The 18935-nt window shown below is 44.4% G+C and overlaps 2 protein-coding genes across 19 annotated transcripts in view; one reads left to right on the forward strand and one right to left on the reverse strand.

Moving 5' to 3' along the window:
• The window catches only part of VAMP7 (vesicle associated membrane protein 7), a 22822-nt gene continuing 3887 nt past the window's right edge, over positions 1-18935 (forward strand). Inside the window, exons 1-8 of one of the 8 annotated variants that reach the window (XM_084813996.1) lie at positions 1-61; positions 6093-6252; positions 7554-7611; positions 8506-8643; positions 10032-10122; positions 10611-10678; positions 12251-12343; positions 16179-16472. In XM_084813996.1, coding sequence (XP_084670122.1) covers positions 6107-6252; positions 7554-7611; positions 8506-8643; positions 10032-10122; positions 10611-10678; positions 12251-12343; positions 16179-16196 — 612 coding nt within the window. In that variant the 5' untranslated portion in view covers positions 1-61; positions 6093-6106 and the 3' untranslated portion in view covers positions 16197-16472. Of the gene's footprint in view, positions 62-3814; positions 3930-6092; positions 6253-7553; positions 7612-8505; positions 8644-10031; positions 10123-10610; positions 10679-12250; positions 12695-12872; positions 15029-16178; positions 16473-18935 lie in introns of those variants that run through there. The other 7 variants (XM_084813992.1, XM_084813995.1, XM_084813994.1 and 4 more) reach the window with 7 other exon arrangements.
• LOC146338539 (SLAIN motif-containing protein-like) overlaps positions 16216-18935 on the reverse strand; it is a 21698-nt gene continuing 18978 nt past the window's right edge. For 9 of the 11 annotated variants that reach the window (XM_084813986.1, XM_084813978.1, XM_084813987.1 and 6 more), the window contains one exon: positions 16305-17385. In XM_084813986.1, the coding sequence (XP_084670112.1) occupies positions 17328-17385 (58 nt within the window). In that variant the 3' untranslated portion in view covers positions 16305-17327. Of the gene's footprint in view, positions 17386-18935 lie in introns of all 11 variants that reach the window. The other 2 variants (XM_084813984.1, XM_084813985.1) reach the window with 1 other exon arrangement.

Consider the following 18935-nt stretch of genomic DNA (forward strand, 5'->3'; position numbering starts at 1 on the left):
GTCTTGCGAGCGACGCGACGGAGGAGAAGGGAAGCGGAGGTCCGGGCGGGCGCCCAGCCAGGTAGGGAACCCGTCGCCCGTCCGTCGGGCAGGCATTTGTGCTCTCGCCTGCGCCTGCTGCAGGCCGCGGGGTGGGCAGCGCGGGAAAGGCTGGCTTTCTCTCCGCCGCACCGCCACCCGTGCCGGACTTAAGGCCCGGCCGTCGCCGCTGAGCGAGGGGCGGTGTCAGTTTTCTGGAGGCAGGAGCAACCCCGGACTGGGCCCCGTAGCTATGGCAACGCCCCCGCGGGGGGAGGACCGATCTGGCCTTTCTCGTTCCCGTGGTGGGGGGCCGGGCGCTTGGGTCACCTGCCCTACCGCGGCCTCCCCGCCGCTTCCTCCTTGTGCTGACTGCACGGTGAGCAGACGGGCGTTCAGGAGGTCAAGGCTCCCGCCCCGCCCTCTGCGGGGGCGGCGGCGGCGGTTGCCGAGACTAGCCTCCCCCAACCTGATGCCCTCCGGATGTGTTGAGCTGCAGTTCCCGGAACCCCCTAGCCAGCCTTGCTGGGAGCTGTAGTCCGGCACGTCTGGATGGCACCAAGTTGGGGGAGGGTGGGTTAGGGGGCGCCTCCCTCAATCTGCATCCTGCCTACCGCGAGCACGAGCCAACAGCCTTCTCTCAACCTACTGCCATTTTAGACTACAATCCCCATTAGTCTCGGTCAGCCTGTTGTCCCAAATATGCGGAGAACCCACCGAGACATAAGACAGGTCCCTGCCCTGAGGAGCTGAGAGCCTTAAAATCCGACACAAGGCAAACCAGGGAGGAAAAGGGAGGCAACAGGAAACGAATTTTAAAGATTAACACATTTGGAGGAAGGTGGAGGGAAGGAGAAACAGGGAATAATTATGTAGTTATTTAGCAGCTAGGTGGCTAATCAGTGCATGGTATTGGGGCCTGGCTTGAAAGATCTGCAGTCGTTCCGAATTGTTTTCCAGGCTCAGGTCAAGGTGTTGGTTTTAACCTTTAAAGTCTTATAAATGGCTTAGGACCTGGCTGTCCTAAAGAACCACCTGTCTCATTATGAACCTGCCCAGGTCCTAAGCTCTGGGATCCAGATCCTAAGATGGGAGAGCCCTTTTGAGGGCACCATTAGCTTCCAAGGCCCATTCCTCCAGAACTGTGGAATGCGCTCCCTCAAGAACTATCCCCCCCCCCGCTTTTAGAAAGTGTGTGAAGATGCATCTCTTTAATCTACCCTGTTAAAATATGTAGCTTTAATGTCCTAATGTTTTATTGTTTTTAACGTTCTTATTTTTATTGGTGTATGGTTTTGTTTTAATTTGCTGTGAACCACCTGGATGGCTTTTTAGCAAATAAGACGGTATATAAATGCTAATAATTATTATATAAATTATATAAATAATATTTACTTAGAAGATTTACATCCTGCCATTTGATCAAATGACTCTCGGGGCAGCTTCTGGTAGATGTTGCCCCTCTCCCTGTTCCCCAAACTTGGTATAGTCGCTTAATCAACATCCTCTACTGAAGTTGAGCTTAAGTAGGTAGACTGAACACATTCTTCCCCTTTACCCCTCACCTTAATTTCTCTCCCCTCTTTCTGATTCTTCCCCCATATCAAATTTAGTTTGCAAACTCCTAGTGGCAAGGACCCCCTTGTAGTTTGTAAAATGCCATGATTACTGAGGCGGGGAGTGGGGGTGGCGAGATACTTTTTTGTTTGAAAGTTAAATGGTCAAATATGAAAATGTTACAATCTCAGAAGCACTTCCGTATGCAGATAACGTCTGGATCCTATGCAAGAAATGAGTACAGATTGCTTGTTCATGTTGAATAAGGAGCACATAGGCCTGCTTTCCCCAACCTGGTGCCCTCCAGATTTTTTGGACTTCAGCACCCATCAGCCCCAGCCAGCACGGGCAATGGTCAAAAAGGCTGGGAGTTGTAGACCAAAACATCTGGAGGGCTCCAGGCTGGGGAAGACAGATATAGGCATTCAGGGAAGGCATTTCAGGGGATTCTTGCCAGGGAAAGTTTCAGCTGCTGAATTTCTCCCTGTCACAACATTGTTAATAGTATTAAGGATCCTGCCTGCCAGACAGGGAAAAAGTTGGTAATGGTTCAGTATATGCCTGCTCTCTAAGGCCAATTTCAGTTAGACAGCAAGTCCAGCTAAAATTTCAAGGCACAATCTATATGAAAGAAGAAACCTGACATGATTTCTCCACACTTCTGCTTTAAGACAAGCCACTGTCCACTCTAGTGTGAACCCACACTCTCTGCAGACCTTGGCAGCCTGGATGTGGAATAGTTTTTTCTTGCTAACACAAGTGATGTCACGGATACTCTCCATATTTGTGCAACCATGAGCTGCATTTTCTCAACAATGATTTACTGTGATCTGCTTAGAGAATCATGCAGTCTCCCAGAAAGAGGGGACTATCTGTAAAGCACCTTGGGCTTCAATGCGGGCATACAACGAAAGCAAATGGAACAATCAATGTGGGCCAGGTAAAAAAAAATAAACTGTTGAGGGAAGCATGCAAGAATGAAGTCTTTCGGCTGGGTCATATTGGGCAACAGACTTTGCCTTAGGAAGTTGTAGGACTAGGATTACATTACCGTTCTGCTTTCTTGTGGGGTTTTGTGCAAGACACAGGGCTTAATAGGAGCCAGAATTTGCAAAGCCATTGCTGAAACTTTTTCAGTGCAAGGACTGCAGCTTGGAATATGTGTAGTAGGAAAAAAGAAGGTTCCATCGGGAGTTAGGGAAAGCCTTTGAGACCAGGCCTTCAGACAATGTGCTCAATGTGGCAGGGTTGTGAAAGCACTTCTTGTAAAAATTAAGGAGTTGGAAAGCTGACAGCAGGTAGCTCCATCAGCAGCAGCAGAAGAGAGCAAAGACAGATGTTACACTTGAAGTGTATTGGAGGCAGTTTGCTCCTTCACAACACTCAAAATGTCTACTTTTTTCTGTTGTAGGGGCAAGGTCTGAAGAGTCCATCCTGGCTTTAGTTTACATCACCAATCCATCTTTCCATCTGGAGCAGTCTATTATTATTTCTTTATTTTTGTAGGGTAAAGAATTAGCGCTCACAGTCAGATTGTCCACCAGGTTTATAAGGGCAAGCCTGCAAACTAACTTATTCACCAAGCCAGTATTTAATGTGTTGCTTTGTATGCATTTCTAATACTAGTTGCAAAGCCACATTCTCTTTGAGGGTGAAGAACCCCTGTAATGACTCAAATGAGTTCATCTTCACCGAAACTCTTCCTTGCAGAAGTTCTGAAGAGCAGAGTGGTAGTATGCATTTGGAAAAAAATATGCTTGAGTAAAGCAGTTGAGGTGGACCGTTTAGCTTTAACAGCTAGAAGATAAGTGGGAAGGAAATGTATGCTGATTACTCAATACAGTGCTGAACAGCAAGGGGCTGTGAGTGCAGGGGAGCACAAAGAAACTTCAAGGTTTCCAAAGGCAGTAGTATATGTGACATCTTCCAGAGCAGATAAAACTATCAATTTATGAGTAAACTAATTGCTAACTGGTTTGGGTTGGCCAAGGAGAAAGGCACTTTCAATAGCTCTCCTCCCCTTTCCACACTCTTTTCAGCCCTCAACTAAGGAACTTATTTTTCCTGGGGGCTGTTCTAAGAATCTCAGCAACACTGGAAAACCACCTTAGCTGTACTAGATTTCAGTGGCTGGGGTTCCCAAACCTTTGTATAGGGGAACAGTGTGACTGATCAAAGAATAAACATGGTATCCTGCTATATTGAAATGAGACCTTTTAGAACATGTAGTATCTGTAGGAGGTAGACTATAAGTTGTTCACTGTATGTACACTGTTCACATAAATCTGTGACTGGCTCTTTGTTTCAGCTTTGCTTGCTGTGCCAGATGTTTAGCTGTGTAAGCATCTTGAGTGGTCAGTTGACGAGTTGGATTAAATTGTATGTTCCTTTCCTGCCACAGTTATGTCCTGGTGTTTTGTTTGTGTCATGCAGAGACTGTGTGCTGTTAGTTAAGCTGTAATGGTGCTGCTTTGTTTTCATCTTTGCCATGGGAGGTAATATAGCCATTAGGGTATAACTCACATTGATTGCAAGCTGTTAATTCCTTTGTAGGCCTACTATAGCATCAGCCTTCACCAACCTGGTGCCCTCCAAGTGTTTTGGACTAGAACTCCAAGGTTTCCTGACCATTGATCATGCTGGCTGAGGATAATGGGAGTTGAAGTCCAAAACATCTGGAGGATACCAGGTTGGGGAAGGCTGCCATAGATACTTGCAGATAGTATACTTGTACTTGTTTAGAATTAGCACTTATAGACTGTAGCTGCAGTCACCAGCACTTGTATCTAGAATTTAGCCTTGTGAGGAATGATGGTTCTAGAATGGCAGAGCAATTTTTTTTAAAATGGGGGGGGGCATAAGAAAAATTCCTAAATCCACAGTAGTATAATGCCTTATTAGGCCAGCCAAAAGGTTACAAAAATTTGCAAACTTTCACGATCTCCAGATCTCATCATCAGGCAAGACATTACAAGAAGGGAGGGAGTGAAAAAGAAGCTGACTTGATGTTGAAGTCATGGTGTCTGCATGATCTTGAGATGGAATGAGGGAGGTCAAACAAAGTCTTCTTTGAATGTCTGCAGATCCTTCCTCCCCCATTCCATCTCAGGATTATGATCATGCAGGCACCATGACTTCAACATCAAGTCAGCTTCTTTTTCACTTCCACCATGCTTTTTATAATATATTGCCTTCATGAAGAGATCTCAAAAGCTTGCAAACGTTTTGTGACCTTTCCGTTGGCCTAATAAAGGTATTCCACTATTATGGATTTTAGAGCAAATTAAGGCATAGGCATGTAAATCAGAGCCCCTAATAAGTGTGTAGCTAAACGTGTCACTTGTATTTATACCTGTATTTTCCTGTAAATGCAGATAGTTCCAGGCATCTGTGCTATCAAGCTCCCAGAGAGAGATTCTTGGCAGGAGATGCCTTGAGGATGTGATCAAGGCAGGAAGAGAGCAGACCTCTTTGATGGTCATGCCAGGGGAATACTGTAGGTCTACCAGTTCACCTTCCCAGTTGCAATGTAATCATGGACATACCTTAGCCATTAATTGTCAGCTGAGTCCAGCTGGTACATGGCCACAGGATTTGTAAAATGCTTAAGTTAAAAGGAGTGGGGGGGGGGGGCACCTTTGTTGGAGAGTTGCTCTCAGAGTAGATAGGCAAATAACCCAGCTCTTCAATCTCCCTCATGTGGGAGCTCTTGGTGCATGGAGAGGCCTCAGTAATCCACAACTGTGCAGCACATGACTTCACATGGCAGCAGTCACATGTGAACAGACCTCTTAAAAGGGTAGGAGAGGATTTTGTGTAGATATGCAAAATGCAGAATAAGAATTGGCCAGTTACTATTGTCATTTAAAACAATATGCTAGTCATTCCTAAGTTGCCTGAAATAGCTAGCTGAACTCTTGTGGAGGTATTGGACTACAACCCCCATCATCCCCAGCAAGCATAGCCAGTGCCATGTTGGTTGGGGATGGTGGGATCCAGTTGAGGGGAAGACTGCCTTAGTCAGACTCCACTATGACTGCCACAGAGGCTAGCAATATCAAATCAGTTAAAGTTGATTTCCTTTTGCTTTAATGGTGCCTCTCTCTGAGTGGAGGCGGCCACAGCTCTGAGCCCCTTTTTTGCTTCCTCCATTCTGGCGCTGCTCTTCTCATTCTGTTTCCCCCAGTCCTCATATCCTGCAAGAAATGTTAATTCTGGAATATGCAACTCTTTGGAGTACATGTAATTGATTATATATTCAAGTTGAGGGGAAGAATGAACAAATGGGTTGCAAGTTGCTCTTGTGATGTTGCTTTTCTCAATAGTGAATTTCTGCTGATGACACTTAAACAGGCTTTGCAAGGTGCCTGGAAGGGGGAAACTGACATTCATAGAACTGCTGTGTGTTTTTTTCTCTTGGCTATACACCAAAGCGTATGGGACAGAGACTAAAGTCTGGTATCTGTGCTATGCTCAGATGGACAAACATTTTCATTCTGTGTCTCTTGCCCTTGCAGGCAGCCTTGCAACCATGACTATCCTGTTCGCAGTTGTAGCCAGGGGGTCCACGATCCTAGCCAAACATGCTTGGTGTGGAGGGAACTTCCTGGAGGTGACAGAACAGATCCTGGCCAAGATACCATCTGAGAACAACAAACTCACCTACTCGCATGGAAAGTGAGTACTGCTTTGAGGAGGAAGAAAGTGGCAGGGTGAGGGAAACAGGCCTGTTGCAGATGAGGGAATGAAATAAAAGTGGGTGGGGGAAGAAAAGAGTTGGTGTGATGGTCTCAGCCGATGTGCAAGTGACATGGGAATGCTTCTCATCCCCATTGTTAATGCTCTCCACCTGCAGCAGAGGTTAGGCCACCCCTGCTTTCATCAGAATAAGACTGCAAGTCTAGCTGGCAGTAATAATGATTAAGGACAAATATTAGGAAGAATGTCCTGACAGCAATTTAGCAGTGGAACAAGGTGCCTAGGGAGGCTGTGAAGATTCCTTTGGTGGACCACTATTCTCAGGCTTGCATCCTGGAGTTTTGAAACTACCTATTTGTACACTGTTTCCTGTAATCATAGGGACCAGAAACATTTAAACAAAGAGAACTGATGTTTTCATCTGGTACTGAATGAGAGTTTGCATTTGTGTGATTAAAGCCATGCACATGAGGGAATACATACTATCTACAACTTTTCCTCAAGACTGTAGGTGGCTGGAATTGGTTCTTATTCCATTGACATCCATTCCAGCCTCCTCATGGGCTCCTGCTTTGCAAACTACCAGTTTGCTAAATTTGTTGTTGTTTGTTCGGTCAGTCGCTTCTGACTCTTCGTGACTTCATGGACCAGCCCACACCAGAGCTTCCTGTCAGCCATCGCCACCCCCAACTCCCCCAAGGTCAAGTCCGTCACCTCCAGAATATCATCCATCCACCTTGCCCTTGGTCGGCCCCTCTTCCTTTTGCCTTCCACTTTCCCTAGCAAGTTTGCTAAATAGGGAGCAAGAAAAGCTGTAGTTGAACTGAAGTGGGTATGGACCTGATCAGTGCCTGGCTGGATGCTCTGAGCTGTTTAAAGTTTGGGAATAACAACAAATGTGCTAGTAATAGCCTTGCATGTTTGGATCCATTCTTGAAGTAGGATAACTTTGAAGTAGGATAACTGTCTGCTTTGTGGTACCCGGTCCTCTTAGCTACACCATGTAGACCTAGCTTTGTTTTTGGATGAAGATATTCAGCACATGAAGAAAACACACAAATGTCTTCATCGATTGGTTGTCCTCTCTTTAAGAGCTTGAAAATGAAACCTGGTTCTTAGCAGAAGAGTGGTTTCTTTATGCATGAACTGAGTGGAAACTTAGAAATGAGTGCTTGGACTCTCACATAATACATTACACAATATGGCTTAGATGCCATTGTGTCAAAATCTCTACTTAGATCCCCTTGAAAACATTGTACTGATGTCTTGTCTTTCCCCAGTTATCTATTCCACTACATCTGCCAGGACCGGATTATATACCTCTGCATCACTGATGATGTAAGTATATGCAACAAAGCTGTGATGTGTGCTTTAGTGAATACTTGTGCTCTCTGTAGGGGGTTGTTGAAAACACACAAATCGAAAGGGTATGCCATTGAGGAGATGCTGCTTATCTCCTGTGTGTAGAGCAGGATCTAGGCCCTTCATTTAAGATCAAAGAAGTGCCTGTACAGGTTGGCAGCCCTTTTGCTTGCTGGTGCCTGCAGCTTCTTTCCGTCTATTTCTCGTCTCTATAGGTCCCCTGCAGACTTAGCAGAATTAGCTTACTTGCCTAGTAAGATCTAGTGTGTAACTGTGGCTTCTGAGATCCACAGTTACACTGTGGCTTTTTTTTTTGCTTTGTTTCCCCATCTCTATTTTAAGTATATTTCTGACAATGTTGCAGTGACAGAACTCAGAGGTATTATCATGTCTTGACAATTTATTTGTATTCATATCTCTCATTGTGATCAAGAGCTGCCTGGTTATGTAGAACTTCAATTGTGTGGGTAATAGTGGAGCTTCCCGGAGTACGTCTGGGTTCTATTGCACTGTTGTGGGATTTTCCTTCCAAGGACAGTCTTCTGTATTTGGATATGTGGACAAGATTTGGGAGGGGGGGGGTGGTGGTGACAGTTGTCAGTCCTGTTGCTAAAGACATAACTGTTTGCTGGATTACACCCAAAGTCCACTGTCTCATTTCCAATAGTGGCCAGCCAGATACCTCTGGGGCACTCACAAACAGGACGAGAAGGTGATGGCCTTTCCCTGCTGTCTGTTCCTGGCACTTGCCACTTAAATATACTGCCTGTGTACATGGAAGTTCTATTTAGCTTTCACAGCTCATAGCTGTTAATACACACCTATCTTAAATTAATTTGTCACTCTGAAGATTTTGTTTTGCCTTTTTAGGACTTCGAGCGTTCCAGAGCCTTCACATTCCTGAACGAAATCAAGAAACGGTTTCAAACCACCTATGGTTCTCGTGCACAGACAGCCCTGCCATACGCCATGAACAGCGAGTTTTCCAGTGTTCTGGCCGCACAGCTGGTGAGGTCCTGTAATGTCAGCCTGATTGGGGCTGCATGTAGAGCCCCCTCATAGTGGGAAATGGGTCTTTTCATGGCTGATCCTCCTGTGGCTACATCAGGACATTTCCAGACTTCTGATACTGGCAGCGCAATTCTTTGAATTAAAATTGAGGGTTTCCATTTTCTCAAAATTCCAAAAGGATTACTTGTTAGCATTTTTAGGTTTAAAAACAAAACCTAGAATTCGTAAGAACCTACATGCTGTATTTCTGTACAAGATTCTTGTACCCTGCCTTTCCACCTACAAAACTGGGGTGCTCAAAGCAGCTTGCATACCAAACATATAAAAGCTCTTGTATTAATCAAGCAATACAAAAAATTCATAAAAAAGACAAAAGCAGCAATTAATTTAAAACTACCCCTGAAAAGAGCCCAGACGAGGAGACTCCTGTGCAGCAGATAAAAGATTGTAAGAGAAGAGATGAGTTGAGGTATTGGTTAAACACTGGTGAAGTGCTCTTGGAGAGCATGCAGGTTCATATGGGGGCGGGGGGGACAGTCCTTTAGGTATTGTGGCCTAAGCTGTTAAAGATATGACCAGCACTTTCAACTGTCCTGTGGAATGGGCTAGTAGCCAGTGTGTCTGGTACTAGCAGAGAATAACATGCTCCCCAAACCTGGCACCACTAGCAGCAGCATTTTGCAGTAGCTGAAGTTTCCAAACAGTCTTCAGAGACAGCCTCTCATAAAACATGTTAACACTAAACCAGTCTAGCTGTAACTAAGGTGCGGGTGACGTTGACCAGCTCTGCTCTCTTTTAGAACATATGCAGTTGGCACACTAGCTAAAATGAAGCAAGTGCCTCTGGCTTCACCCATCACCAGGAAAACTGCAGACCTGATCATTCAAGGGTAGTGCAATCCCAAACAGAATATGCTAACACCTTATTACTGGGTCATTTGGCTGCCTGACCAAAAGCGCTTTTGTCTTGCAGTTAGTCACGTAGCAGTACAACAGGGAGACTCCTATGTCTGAGTGTTCTGGGATCATGGTAGGGGCCTGTCCTAGCACACAGCTTGCAAATTACTGGTTTTAATACTGAAGAGATAAACTCCAGATGAGCTTGTAGACAGAAACAAATCCTTTAAGCAGTGGATGGTTTTACCACACAGTACTAGGGGAAGTAGAGAGAAGAATTGATCAGAGGGCTGGAGAAGCAACTGATGTTGGGTTGGAGGTAACCCATGCCCAACTTCCAGTGTTGGGAGTAGTTTCTTTTGTGGGGAGGTTCTTGTTCGACTTCTTAGACTGTCCTACAGACTAATGTCACCCTTGCCCTTCTCTTGCTTCACCAACTTAAACAAGAGCCATGCATTCATGTCTCCTCTCCTTTTCCCTCCACGCAGAAACACCATTCTGAAAACAAGGGTCCCGACCAGGTGGCAGAGACACAGGCCCAAGTGGATGAGCTCAAAGGGATCATGGTCCGCAATATAGGTATTATTGTGCTCATTGATACAGATGCATGGACACCTGCAAGCTCCAACATGTGTAGGAGTGGCTAGCTGAGGATGACATGACTTGAATGTGAGATGTATGTCTCTTTCCTGCACCAACACCGATGTGCTTCTGCCTGGAACTTGCTTTGTTGTGGGAAGGATCTGCATTGGCTTGGGAAGATGGCTTTCTGTGAAGGCAGTTTCACCTTTCTAGTGAGCTTGTGTGTTACATTTGACTTCTCTAGCAGGAAGGTTGGATGGGGCAAAATACAAACCACTTGTTCAACTTCCACTTACCCTCACCCTGAACTGGCCCTAGTCCGTGTATTGCTAGCTTGCCAAGCTAGTAGCCTCAGGCTTTCCTCAGTAAAGAATCTTGCACCTGGCAAATACCTGGCTCAGAGATTGAGAGTACAATGTCCAATCACTTCCTGTCATCTGGGAACGAGCTGTGAAATTCTCATTGTTGCTCTCCCTTCCACCCAGATCTGGTGGCCCAAAGAGGAGAGAAGCTGGAGTTGCTGATAGACAAAACTGAAAATCTTGTGGATTCGGTAAGTTCTGGAAGTGGAGCAGGGAGACAATAAGATGAATTCTCAGGGTATGTGTAACATGTATGCAGCAAAGGCAGGACTGAAAGGGAGTAAGTAGTCTTTAGAACACAGGGCAAGTCTTCTAGGTGTTCAGAAGGACAACATCAACTAGCTGTTTCTTTGCAAGGGTACTGTTAACTTAGCTGAATCTTTTCCTCTTCGGAACAATGAAAGGAGGAGGAGACTGACAGATGCTGTCTTTGGATAGTTAGATCTTGTTAAGACGATTCAGTGGGCTCTCTGTAGACAAAGCATAAGTCAGAAATGTGTGCTCTTGGGAGTGAAACTGCCTTGAAGTCAGGAATTGGATGCATCTTGCAGCCCAGTCAAGAGGCCCCCCAACAATGGACAATGAAGTGCCTCTGCTGGTCTCAGTTTTTGCTGTTCCCTATTGTTGCCAGCATCTCTCCTAGTGCTTGTTTGTTCTTGGTCCTATGTGAAAACGGTGGGAGAGGGGAGGCTATTGCATGGTGTACAGGGGAAGGAGATTCAGAATAATACATGTGTAGGACACAGGAATGAAAAGATTAAAGGAAGCAAGGAATTCTGGGCAAAGGTAGGATCACTTTTTGCAGTAATTTCAGGATGGAATATGAGCTTCAAGTTCCCCTTGGATACACCGCTCTGCGTAACTGCTTTTAAGCAGGCAAACCAGGGCCTATTCTTTAATGCTCCAAATCCTAAGACTAGAAGCTTCTAATGGGCATTAGCTTTTTTTCTCCTCTCTTCTGCAGAGCAGTTGGTGGGGGGGTTTCCCTCCTAAATATAAGCAGTTTGCTCAACATTTGATTTGCTAGTACACACCCACCCTACATTTTTTAAACAGTTCAAGCTGTCTTTGAGGTCTTTCTTGCAGTGCATTCAAAGTTTGCCAGCTGCATAAGCAGCAGATGTTGGCATGGGGAGGGGGAGGGAGAGAATGACAAGCCATATACATTTGTCTGATTTGGGGGGCGGGGTGGGGGAGGTACAATTACCAGATCTAGCGCTCATGCGTTTCTGATCCTGTAGCAAGTGATTTATGCTGTGCATACTTACTTGGGAGTAAGATCCACTGAACTTGTGAGAGTTCTGAGTTTACATGGATTGCAACTCTACAGATATGAGGGCTTGCTTACATCAGTAGTGCAATTGGCTATCCCTTATGTCCACAGATTCCCTAGTTAAAATAACTAAAAACTTTTGTAAACTATTAAGAAAAAAGCAATTATGGATAATGCTACTTGTAAAGATTCAAGTGTTGTGAATCTCTCAAATAGCTCTTGGTTAAGGTATGTTTATTTAGGAAGGTATTACATGATCCTTGCAAAATGGTTGCTCATTCTGATAAATTGGGGTCAACAGCTGGACCTCTTAAGTATTCACTTGCATGTATTGGAAAGATGCGAATTGAATTGCTTATTGCTGTATGTTGAGACTTTAAAACAAAATAGCATTGTATAGGGGGTAGATGCAGGAGAAATGACATGGACTTCAGCCAAAGGCTAACAGTGTAGGATGTCTGTAACCAGCTCTCCTTTACTCTTCCCATAGTCCGTCACTTTCAAAACAACCAGCAGGAACCTGGCTAGAGCAATGTGCATGAAGAATCTCAAGCTCACCATCATAATTGCCATTGTATCAATTGTAAGTTGCTGTGCACATCTAAAGGGGGAGGGAGGGCAGGAGAGCTTTACACCTGAATCCAAACTTGGGTATGAAAGGAAAAACAGCCCTTACAACTGTACTACTCTGCAAGGGCAAATTCTTGGGCTATCTAAGACCTTTTTCTGCCTAGGCGGCTGGGACCTCTATATTCCTGTGCTGGCTGTTCTTGTTCTTCCCTTCTACTACTTTTTCTTTCCCTTGCCCCAATTCCTTGTGGATCTTTCTGCAGGAACAGTACAACTGATATAAATGAATAGCCCTGTACAATTCTGTGTGCTTTTGATTACCTTACACTCTTGGGATCTAGTAACTTCTGTTCAGAATGATGCTGTTAATGTAGCTTCTGATCAACTTGAACAGCTACTCCAAAGCAAGAGGGAAACTCAAGGTAGCCTTTGTTGAAATGTAGGGTGTTTCTTTTAATCTGCTTTACTTAAATGGACAGTGCACTCCCCTGACAGCCACAGGTGAGGAGCCAGTGAAGTGACTAAATGCTTTATCCACACAGGTCATAATTTACATCATTGTGTCGGCTGCCTGCGGGGGGCTATCATGGCCAAGTTGTGTACAGAAGTAGCTGTCAGAACCAGTCAACCACATAAGAGCACATGTGTAGAGGAATGACCCTCATAAAACAAACTCGGACCTCTTTGCTCTTCGTCCTCCAGGACACTTGAGTCTTTTTGCCTTATCACCCCAAAAGGGCCTAGATGGGGCCACAGCCTCCAGGTGGCAAGAATCACTTTTTTACACCTAGTTGATGGGAATTGTATTCCTCCTTTAACTGCAGAGCTTCCCAAGGGGGAAAGGAAGGCATTGACAGTGGGAGGCTCTAAACATACTTCTGTATTATCATGCTTTGCACTTTACTGTCCCTGCTGGAGGGGTTGGGAAGAGCTGAAGGTCACTTATCCTGTTAATTATTTAGCCCTTGAGAGGATAATGTGGGTGAGGACGACTGAAGCCAATGGGTTCCTGTTCATGTACCCTAGCGCAGATGCATGTGATCAGCTCCTCCCAGAGTTGCTTTCCTAGCAGTGCCTTTCCTAAATTCATGTCAGGCTATGACTTCACCCTTGGAGGCTCCTCCTGTGGCCCCCTCTTGGGCATATTGGTGGGCTCTGCTTTGTTACATGGGTGAGTATAACTGTATAATGTTTTAATGTTGCTGTGATGTATCTGCTTTTCGTAGTTTGTGTTTTGGAGTCCTGTCCTCCTGCCTGGTTTGGAATATTCTATCAGCCTGTAAGAGGTGCTCAGCTCTGATTTCACCTGCAGGGGGAGCAAGGGGGCTTAAACAGCTGCTCCAGTGAGCAAAGCCCTGTACTGGCCAGAGCAATCACATAATGCACAAGATTGGAGATTGTCCACCTGATTCTGAATGTGGTAGGGTTTATGGTGCCTAACTCACCAGGAGAAGTCAGATGTCAGGCAGCTGAGACACCGGGAAGTCCTAATCTGATTTGTGAGGGGAAGGAAGAGAAGACTGAAGAAGAGATAAAACTTGCTTAAAACATAACATCCCAAGGGAAGCTGCCCATAAATTATGTGAAGTCACTTCTAGCATGCACTGCCTTAATTGGATTTTCATCTCTGTTATCAGTGTCAACTGCTAACACTGTGAGGTACAGATGTAATTGGAGGTGGTGACTTCAACAAAGTCATGCGCACTGTGGACTATTTTGGCACCTTCTGTCTGAAAGCTATAAAATTTGTTGGACCTTGGACTAGAAGTGCTACTGCTTAAAGTGGTGGTGGCAAAGAAAGGTGACAACCATTTTCCAGGGCACGCCTGCATTGGATTGTGAGCTGAACTGCGTTTTTAAATACTTCATACTTTTATTGTGGGAAAACTTTAAACTTCATTAGCAGTACAAGATAGTGAGCAAACTTTATAGGAAAAGGAAGTTCTGATGACTTGCTAGTCATGGTGCAGTTGCCTGGTAACAATGTGACACATCTCCCTCCTCCCAGCTTTATATAAAGTGCTACTGAAGTACTGGGGGGACCCCTCACAGTGGGAAGAGACTTAACCTCCCCCCTGTGCTACTCTTCTATCTTGTCCTAGTTTTTCTGTTGTTTCCTGCAGGCAATTTCTGACATCTAGACAAAGGTGAGCACTGCTACAGTTGCAGTGCTCTCCTTCACCATGCTTGAGGTTAAGGCCTCCTAGGGTTGTCCTTGCTTGCCATGGTTTGACACAGGTCCTGTCTGAGAAGGGCTCTTCTCCCTGCTCCCTGTCAGATACCTTTCCAGGCACAAGTAAATGTTCAATTCATTGTGCATGTTCTAGGAACTGTTAATAGTCATTGTTAATTTTCTATGATTTTGATTGCCTTTATGTAAACTTAAGAGAAATTACTTCTTCCTGTTTAAAAAAAATGCACTGATGCATTATTGTAAAATAAAGTTAATCTGTTTGAATAAACTTAATTGCACTGGAAATAGTTGATGTGAGCCTTCATGGGGTGGGGGCTACTTACTGAATTAATCCTGGTGGTGGTTCTATTGTCTGTAGTCAGACATTTAATTTCTGGAAATGTAACTTCTGTTCACTGAGATGGAATGAGGATCTATGGGGTGGACAAATTACTTGGTTGACACAGACTAAATGTTAAATTCCTTCCCAAGAAGTATCTCACTACTGAGCTTACTTTAAACTGGACTATGAAAAAAATCAAAATTTATAAATCCATCCCCCTTAACTGCTGCGAAGGGGAGAGGAAGAAATATATAAAATACATATATTACTAAAGCACACCAGAGCTAGCAGCCCAACAGCCTCCAAACCATTTCGGCTTTTTAAAAAAAGGTTAAGATTTTGTCTTGTTTTACTGAATGGTAAAAAATCTGAAAACACCTGCAGACCTGTTTATGAACACCTACTGATAATTGTCTAATCTACCTCCCAGCATAGCTCGAGTGCAATTCCATCCTCTGTGCACTCTTTGTTGTGCATGAACAGGTCCAGCTCTTTTGACCACAAGCATGATTGTCAATTCTTCTGATTATGTTGCATCCACTGTGTGATATTTTTGAGGTATTGTAAATTACAAGCACCTCCAAGCCCATTTCACTCAGCTCTTAAATTTCAGTGGAAACTTCAGCTACTGTCATTTCAGGAGGCACTGCATATTCATAATAACAAGCATTCTTAATTGCTTGAAGACAGCATCCTACTGCAACAGAACATCTATGAGCTCACAAATTTGCATCAAGTCCAATAATTTCTGCAAGAAGCAGCTAAACCTATTCATTAAGACAGTTTGTTTAGGATTAAGTATCATTAACATTCTTTGCTCAAAGGGCAACTACTTATCCCAACCTAAGGAAACTTAAATGTCAGACTGCACTGGCTATTCATTCCTTTGGTACTTTAAGCAAGCAAGTTTACTACTGGGCAAACTTTGATTTCGCTCAGTAGATCAGCCTTCCCCAACCTGCTGCCCTCCAGATGTTTTAGACTCAAGCTCCTAGCATTCCTGACCTTTGGCAATGGTGGCTGGGCCTGATGGGAGTTGAAGTCCAAAACATCTGAAGGGCAGCAGATTGGGGAAGGCTGCAGTAGATACTTCACAGCCTGTTTTCCCTGAGCCACAAGTTTGTCATTAGCTATATTCTCTACCAAATGTGCACTGTTTGCTTTTTCTGATACTTGGCTTTACCATTTGAAAAGAGAATTAGCTCCAAGAGTATGAATGTAACGTATGTCAAGGTGTTGTGTCCCCCGCCCCCCACAAAGCAGTTTTCATGTACTGAGTGCACCTAAGTATTATGTTTAAGTGTCAACTCATGGTTTTCCATCTTTTCATAGGAATCTACACTGCCTTAGCCAAAGAGGAAACCCTACTGAGAAGGAAATCACTTCTCTTTTGTTTAAACATGCAGCCCCACCATGTACACATACACTTTTGAAAAGAAAGCAGCAAGAAACAGCTTTGCTACTAAAGACAATGTAGTACTAGCCCCTTCACATTTATTAACTACAATATCAAGTCACATTGGTGGCAGGAAGTAGGGCTGGCAGGCCAGTTTCCATTCCCAGGTATGATTGTGTTCTTGCATTTAGCAAGCTCCAGCAGCCACTGATTTAGTTTAAAAACCAAGTTCCTTCATCAAAAAAGGACAGTAGAAAAGACTTGTACAAAAGCAGAAAGGAGAATTTTAGCATCTGCGATTAGGTAAAGATGATTGTGGAGAGAAACACTTCAACTGCATGTTCAGTTTGCAGAAGTGATACCACTACCCACACCAATGATGGGTCTTGCCCAGCTAAAAGATAAGGGAAAGAACAAATAGGGCACACAGCAGCCCAGACCACACAGGAATCTTGGAGGTGATGGTAGTGATGCTCCTGCTGAGCTTAAGACACTCTCTTGTGACAGGTGATACAAATCTCAGGTGTACTATCAATTAGTATAAAACCCTGTTTCAGCTTCTACAATAATAAAAGTGGTGAAGAGACAGGTACCTATTCAGGACTAATAAAAACAACCTCTGAGTTTCCTAACAAAATTAGGATGCTTCAGGTAATGTAAAGAGTCATTTCTAATTATGCCTACTTCTCTAGCCCCCTTTTACAAAACAAAAGCCACAGAATCAAAAGCTTCACTGCCACAGGAGCTCTATCCCATGCTCTTCTCCCTTCTTTGTGGGCATCATGAGCAAGTCTTCAAGTGTGGACATCAGGCATCCATATGTACCTCAAGTACAAAAGCTACTGTCATAAGGGCTCAACAGCAAGAACGCAACAGCAGGAACAAAAAGGCAGTCCATTTCCACCATCAAGACAAAGCAAAGGCAAGAGGTGGTCTAAATTCAGAAAAAAGATTATCCCAGTTGGTCAAGTGTGGCAATGGAGAGGTCTGGAGTTTTAAGAACCTCCTTCTGCCCAGCCAGCTGGGCTCTTGTCCCACTACCGACCCACCAACAGGCTACTGTTTATTAGTATCTTCAGACTGGCTCAGTAACACCCATCTTTCCAAGAATCATCAACAGAAACAGCATTGGCCTTCGGAAATCTGTTGGGATACAGATTGGGTACATTAGACAAGTAGTCAGATGATGCTCTAATAGAGTAGGAGTCAAAATACATGATGAGCAGACTCAAGTGATGTGTGTATTGCTAGACTGTAGCAAGAAATGGAATGCTCTGTCATATTAAAAAAAAAACCCTCTAAAGGCATACAAGACTAACCCTTCTCCCAGGCACACTCAGGAACTCTTCATAAATGACTTGTTTTCTATCCAGATGCAGGAAGAATACAAGCAATGATAACACAGGTGTATTACCATAAGTTCATGTGTTGGGAAGCTGTAACTTGCAATAGGTTTCTGTGATGCCCTGACTCGAGGAGTCCTCAGAAGAGGAGCTAGAGCCCCAGAAGCCCAGGGAAACCCAGACCTGGCACTGCCACAAGATCTACAGGAGCCTGAACCCTCAGGGGAAGTGGTTCCAGGGCCATCCTCGTCAGGAGAAAGGGACTCTGCCTCTGAGGCAGAGCCACCCCCTGTTCCCTGGGAGCATCGTTGCCTCAAGTGACAGGCTAGTAGGGCTCCTGTGCGAAGGAGTGCTCACACCTCCAGAAAAGGCCTCCTCAGGAGAAGGCTCTGGAAAGAGAGCCCTGATTGCTGCAGCTGAACTCTGGGTGGGGTCCAGCTGGCCTTGGGCTTAAAAGCCTTCACTAGAAACCCAGCCAGTGTTGGAACAACTTGGTCCATCCAGCCTCTGCTGTGTACCTTGCTCCCCAAATCATGCCCTGTGATTCTGTTTACTGACTGCGTAACAACCTTGCTTCTGGACTGCATAACGTACCTGACTGATTTACTGTGCTTGACCTCTTGCTTGTTACCTTGACTACTCCTGCTACTGTCTGATCCTCATTGTCTGACTGACTGTGTTCTGACCTCTGCCTGAATTTTGATCACTCTTGCCTTAGCTTAAACCTCTTTGGACTGAAACCTGTATGCTTGACCATTTGCTTGCCAGCTTGAGTATTCTATTGCATCACTCCCTATACTTGCTTACAAATGGCCAAGACTCGATATAGAGCAGGACAGTTCCCAACATAGATTTAAGCACAACTTTTCCATACAATTATATACAGTTCTTCCTTGAAATCCACAAGACAAACAGAACAGTATCAAGGAGTTTTCTGGACCAAATACAAATGCAATCTGGCAAGTAACTAGTGTGAGTGTGCATGCATGAATGCAAGATTTTTCATGAAGGTTGCTTTCAAACATGCAATGCCCCATGTGAAATCCAATGAGACAAATGTCATGTAAAGGGATTGCCATAGCAAAGAGCTATGACCTTAAAACTTTTATCAAGAAAGAAACACATTGGTTGTCATTCAAAACACTCACGTTTGTTTTTGAAAAGAGAAGTTCTCTCATCACAATATTACTGTAGCTAGCTGAAAACCAGGATTTTCACTGGGAATCTGCAATGATTCCTACCCAACCTCATAGAGGTCAGCTTTAAAATATATGGTTCAAGCACTGTATGTTTCATCTATCCAGAGCAATTTTCATTCACTGTAGCAATTTGCCTGTTGATAGCAAAACT

Source organism: Heloderma suspectum, chromosome 9 (assembly GCF_057233095.1).
Source record: "Heloderma suspectum isolate Gila_16-S chromosome 9, 16-S_ref, whole genome shotgun sequence".
In the NCBI taxonomy this organism is placed as follows: domain Eukaryota; kingdom Metazoa; phylum Chordata; class Lepidosauria; order Squamata; family Helodermatidae; genus Heloderma; species Heloderma suspectum.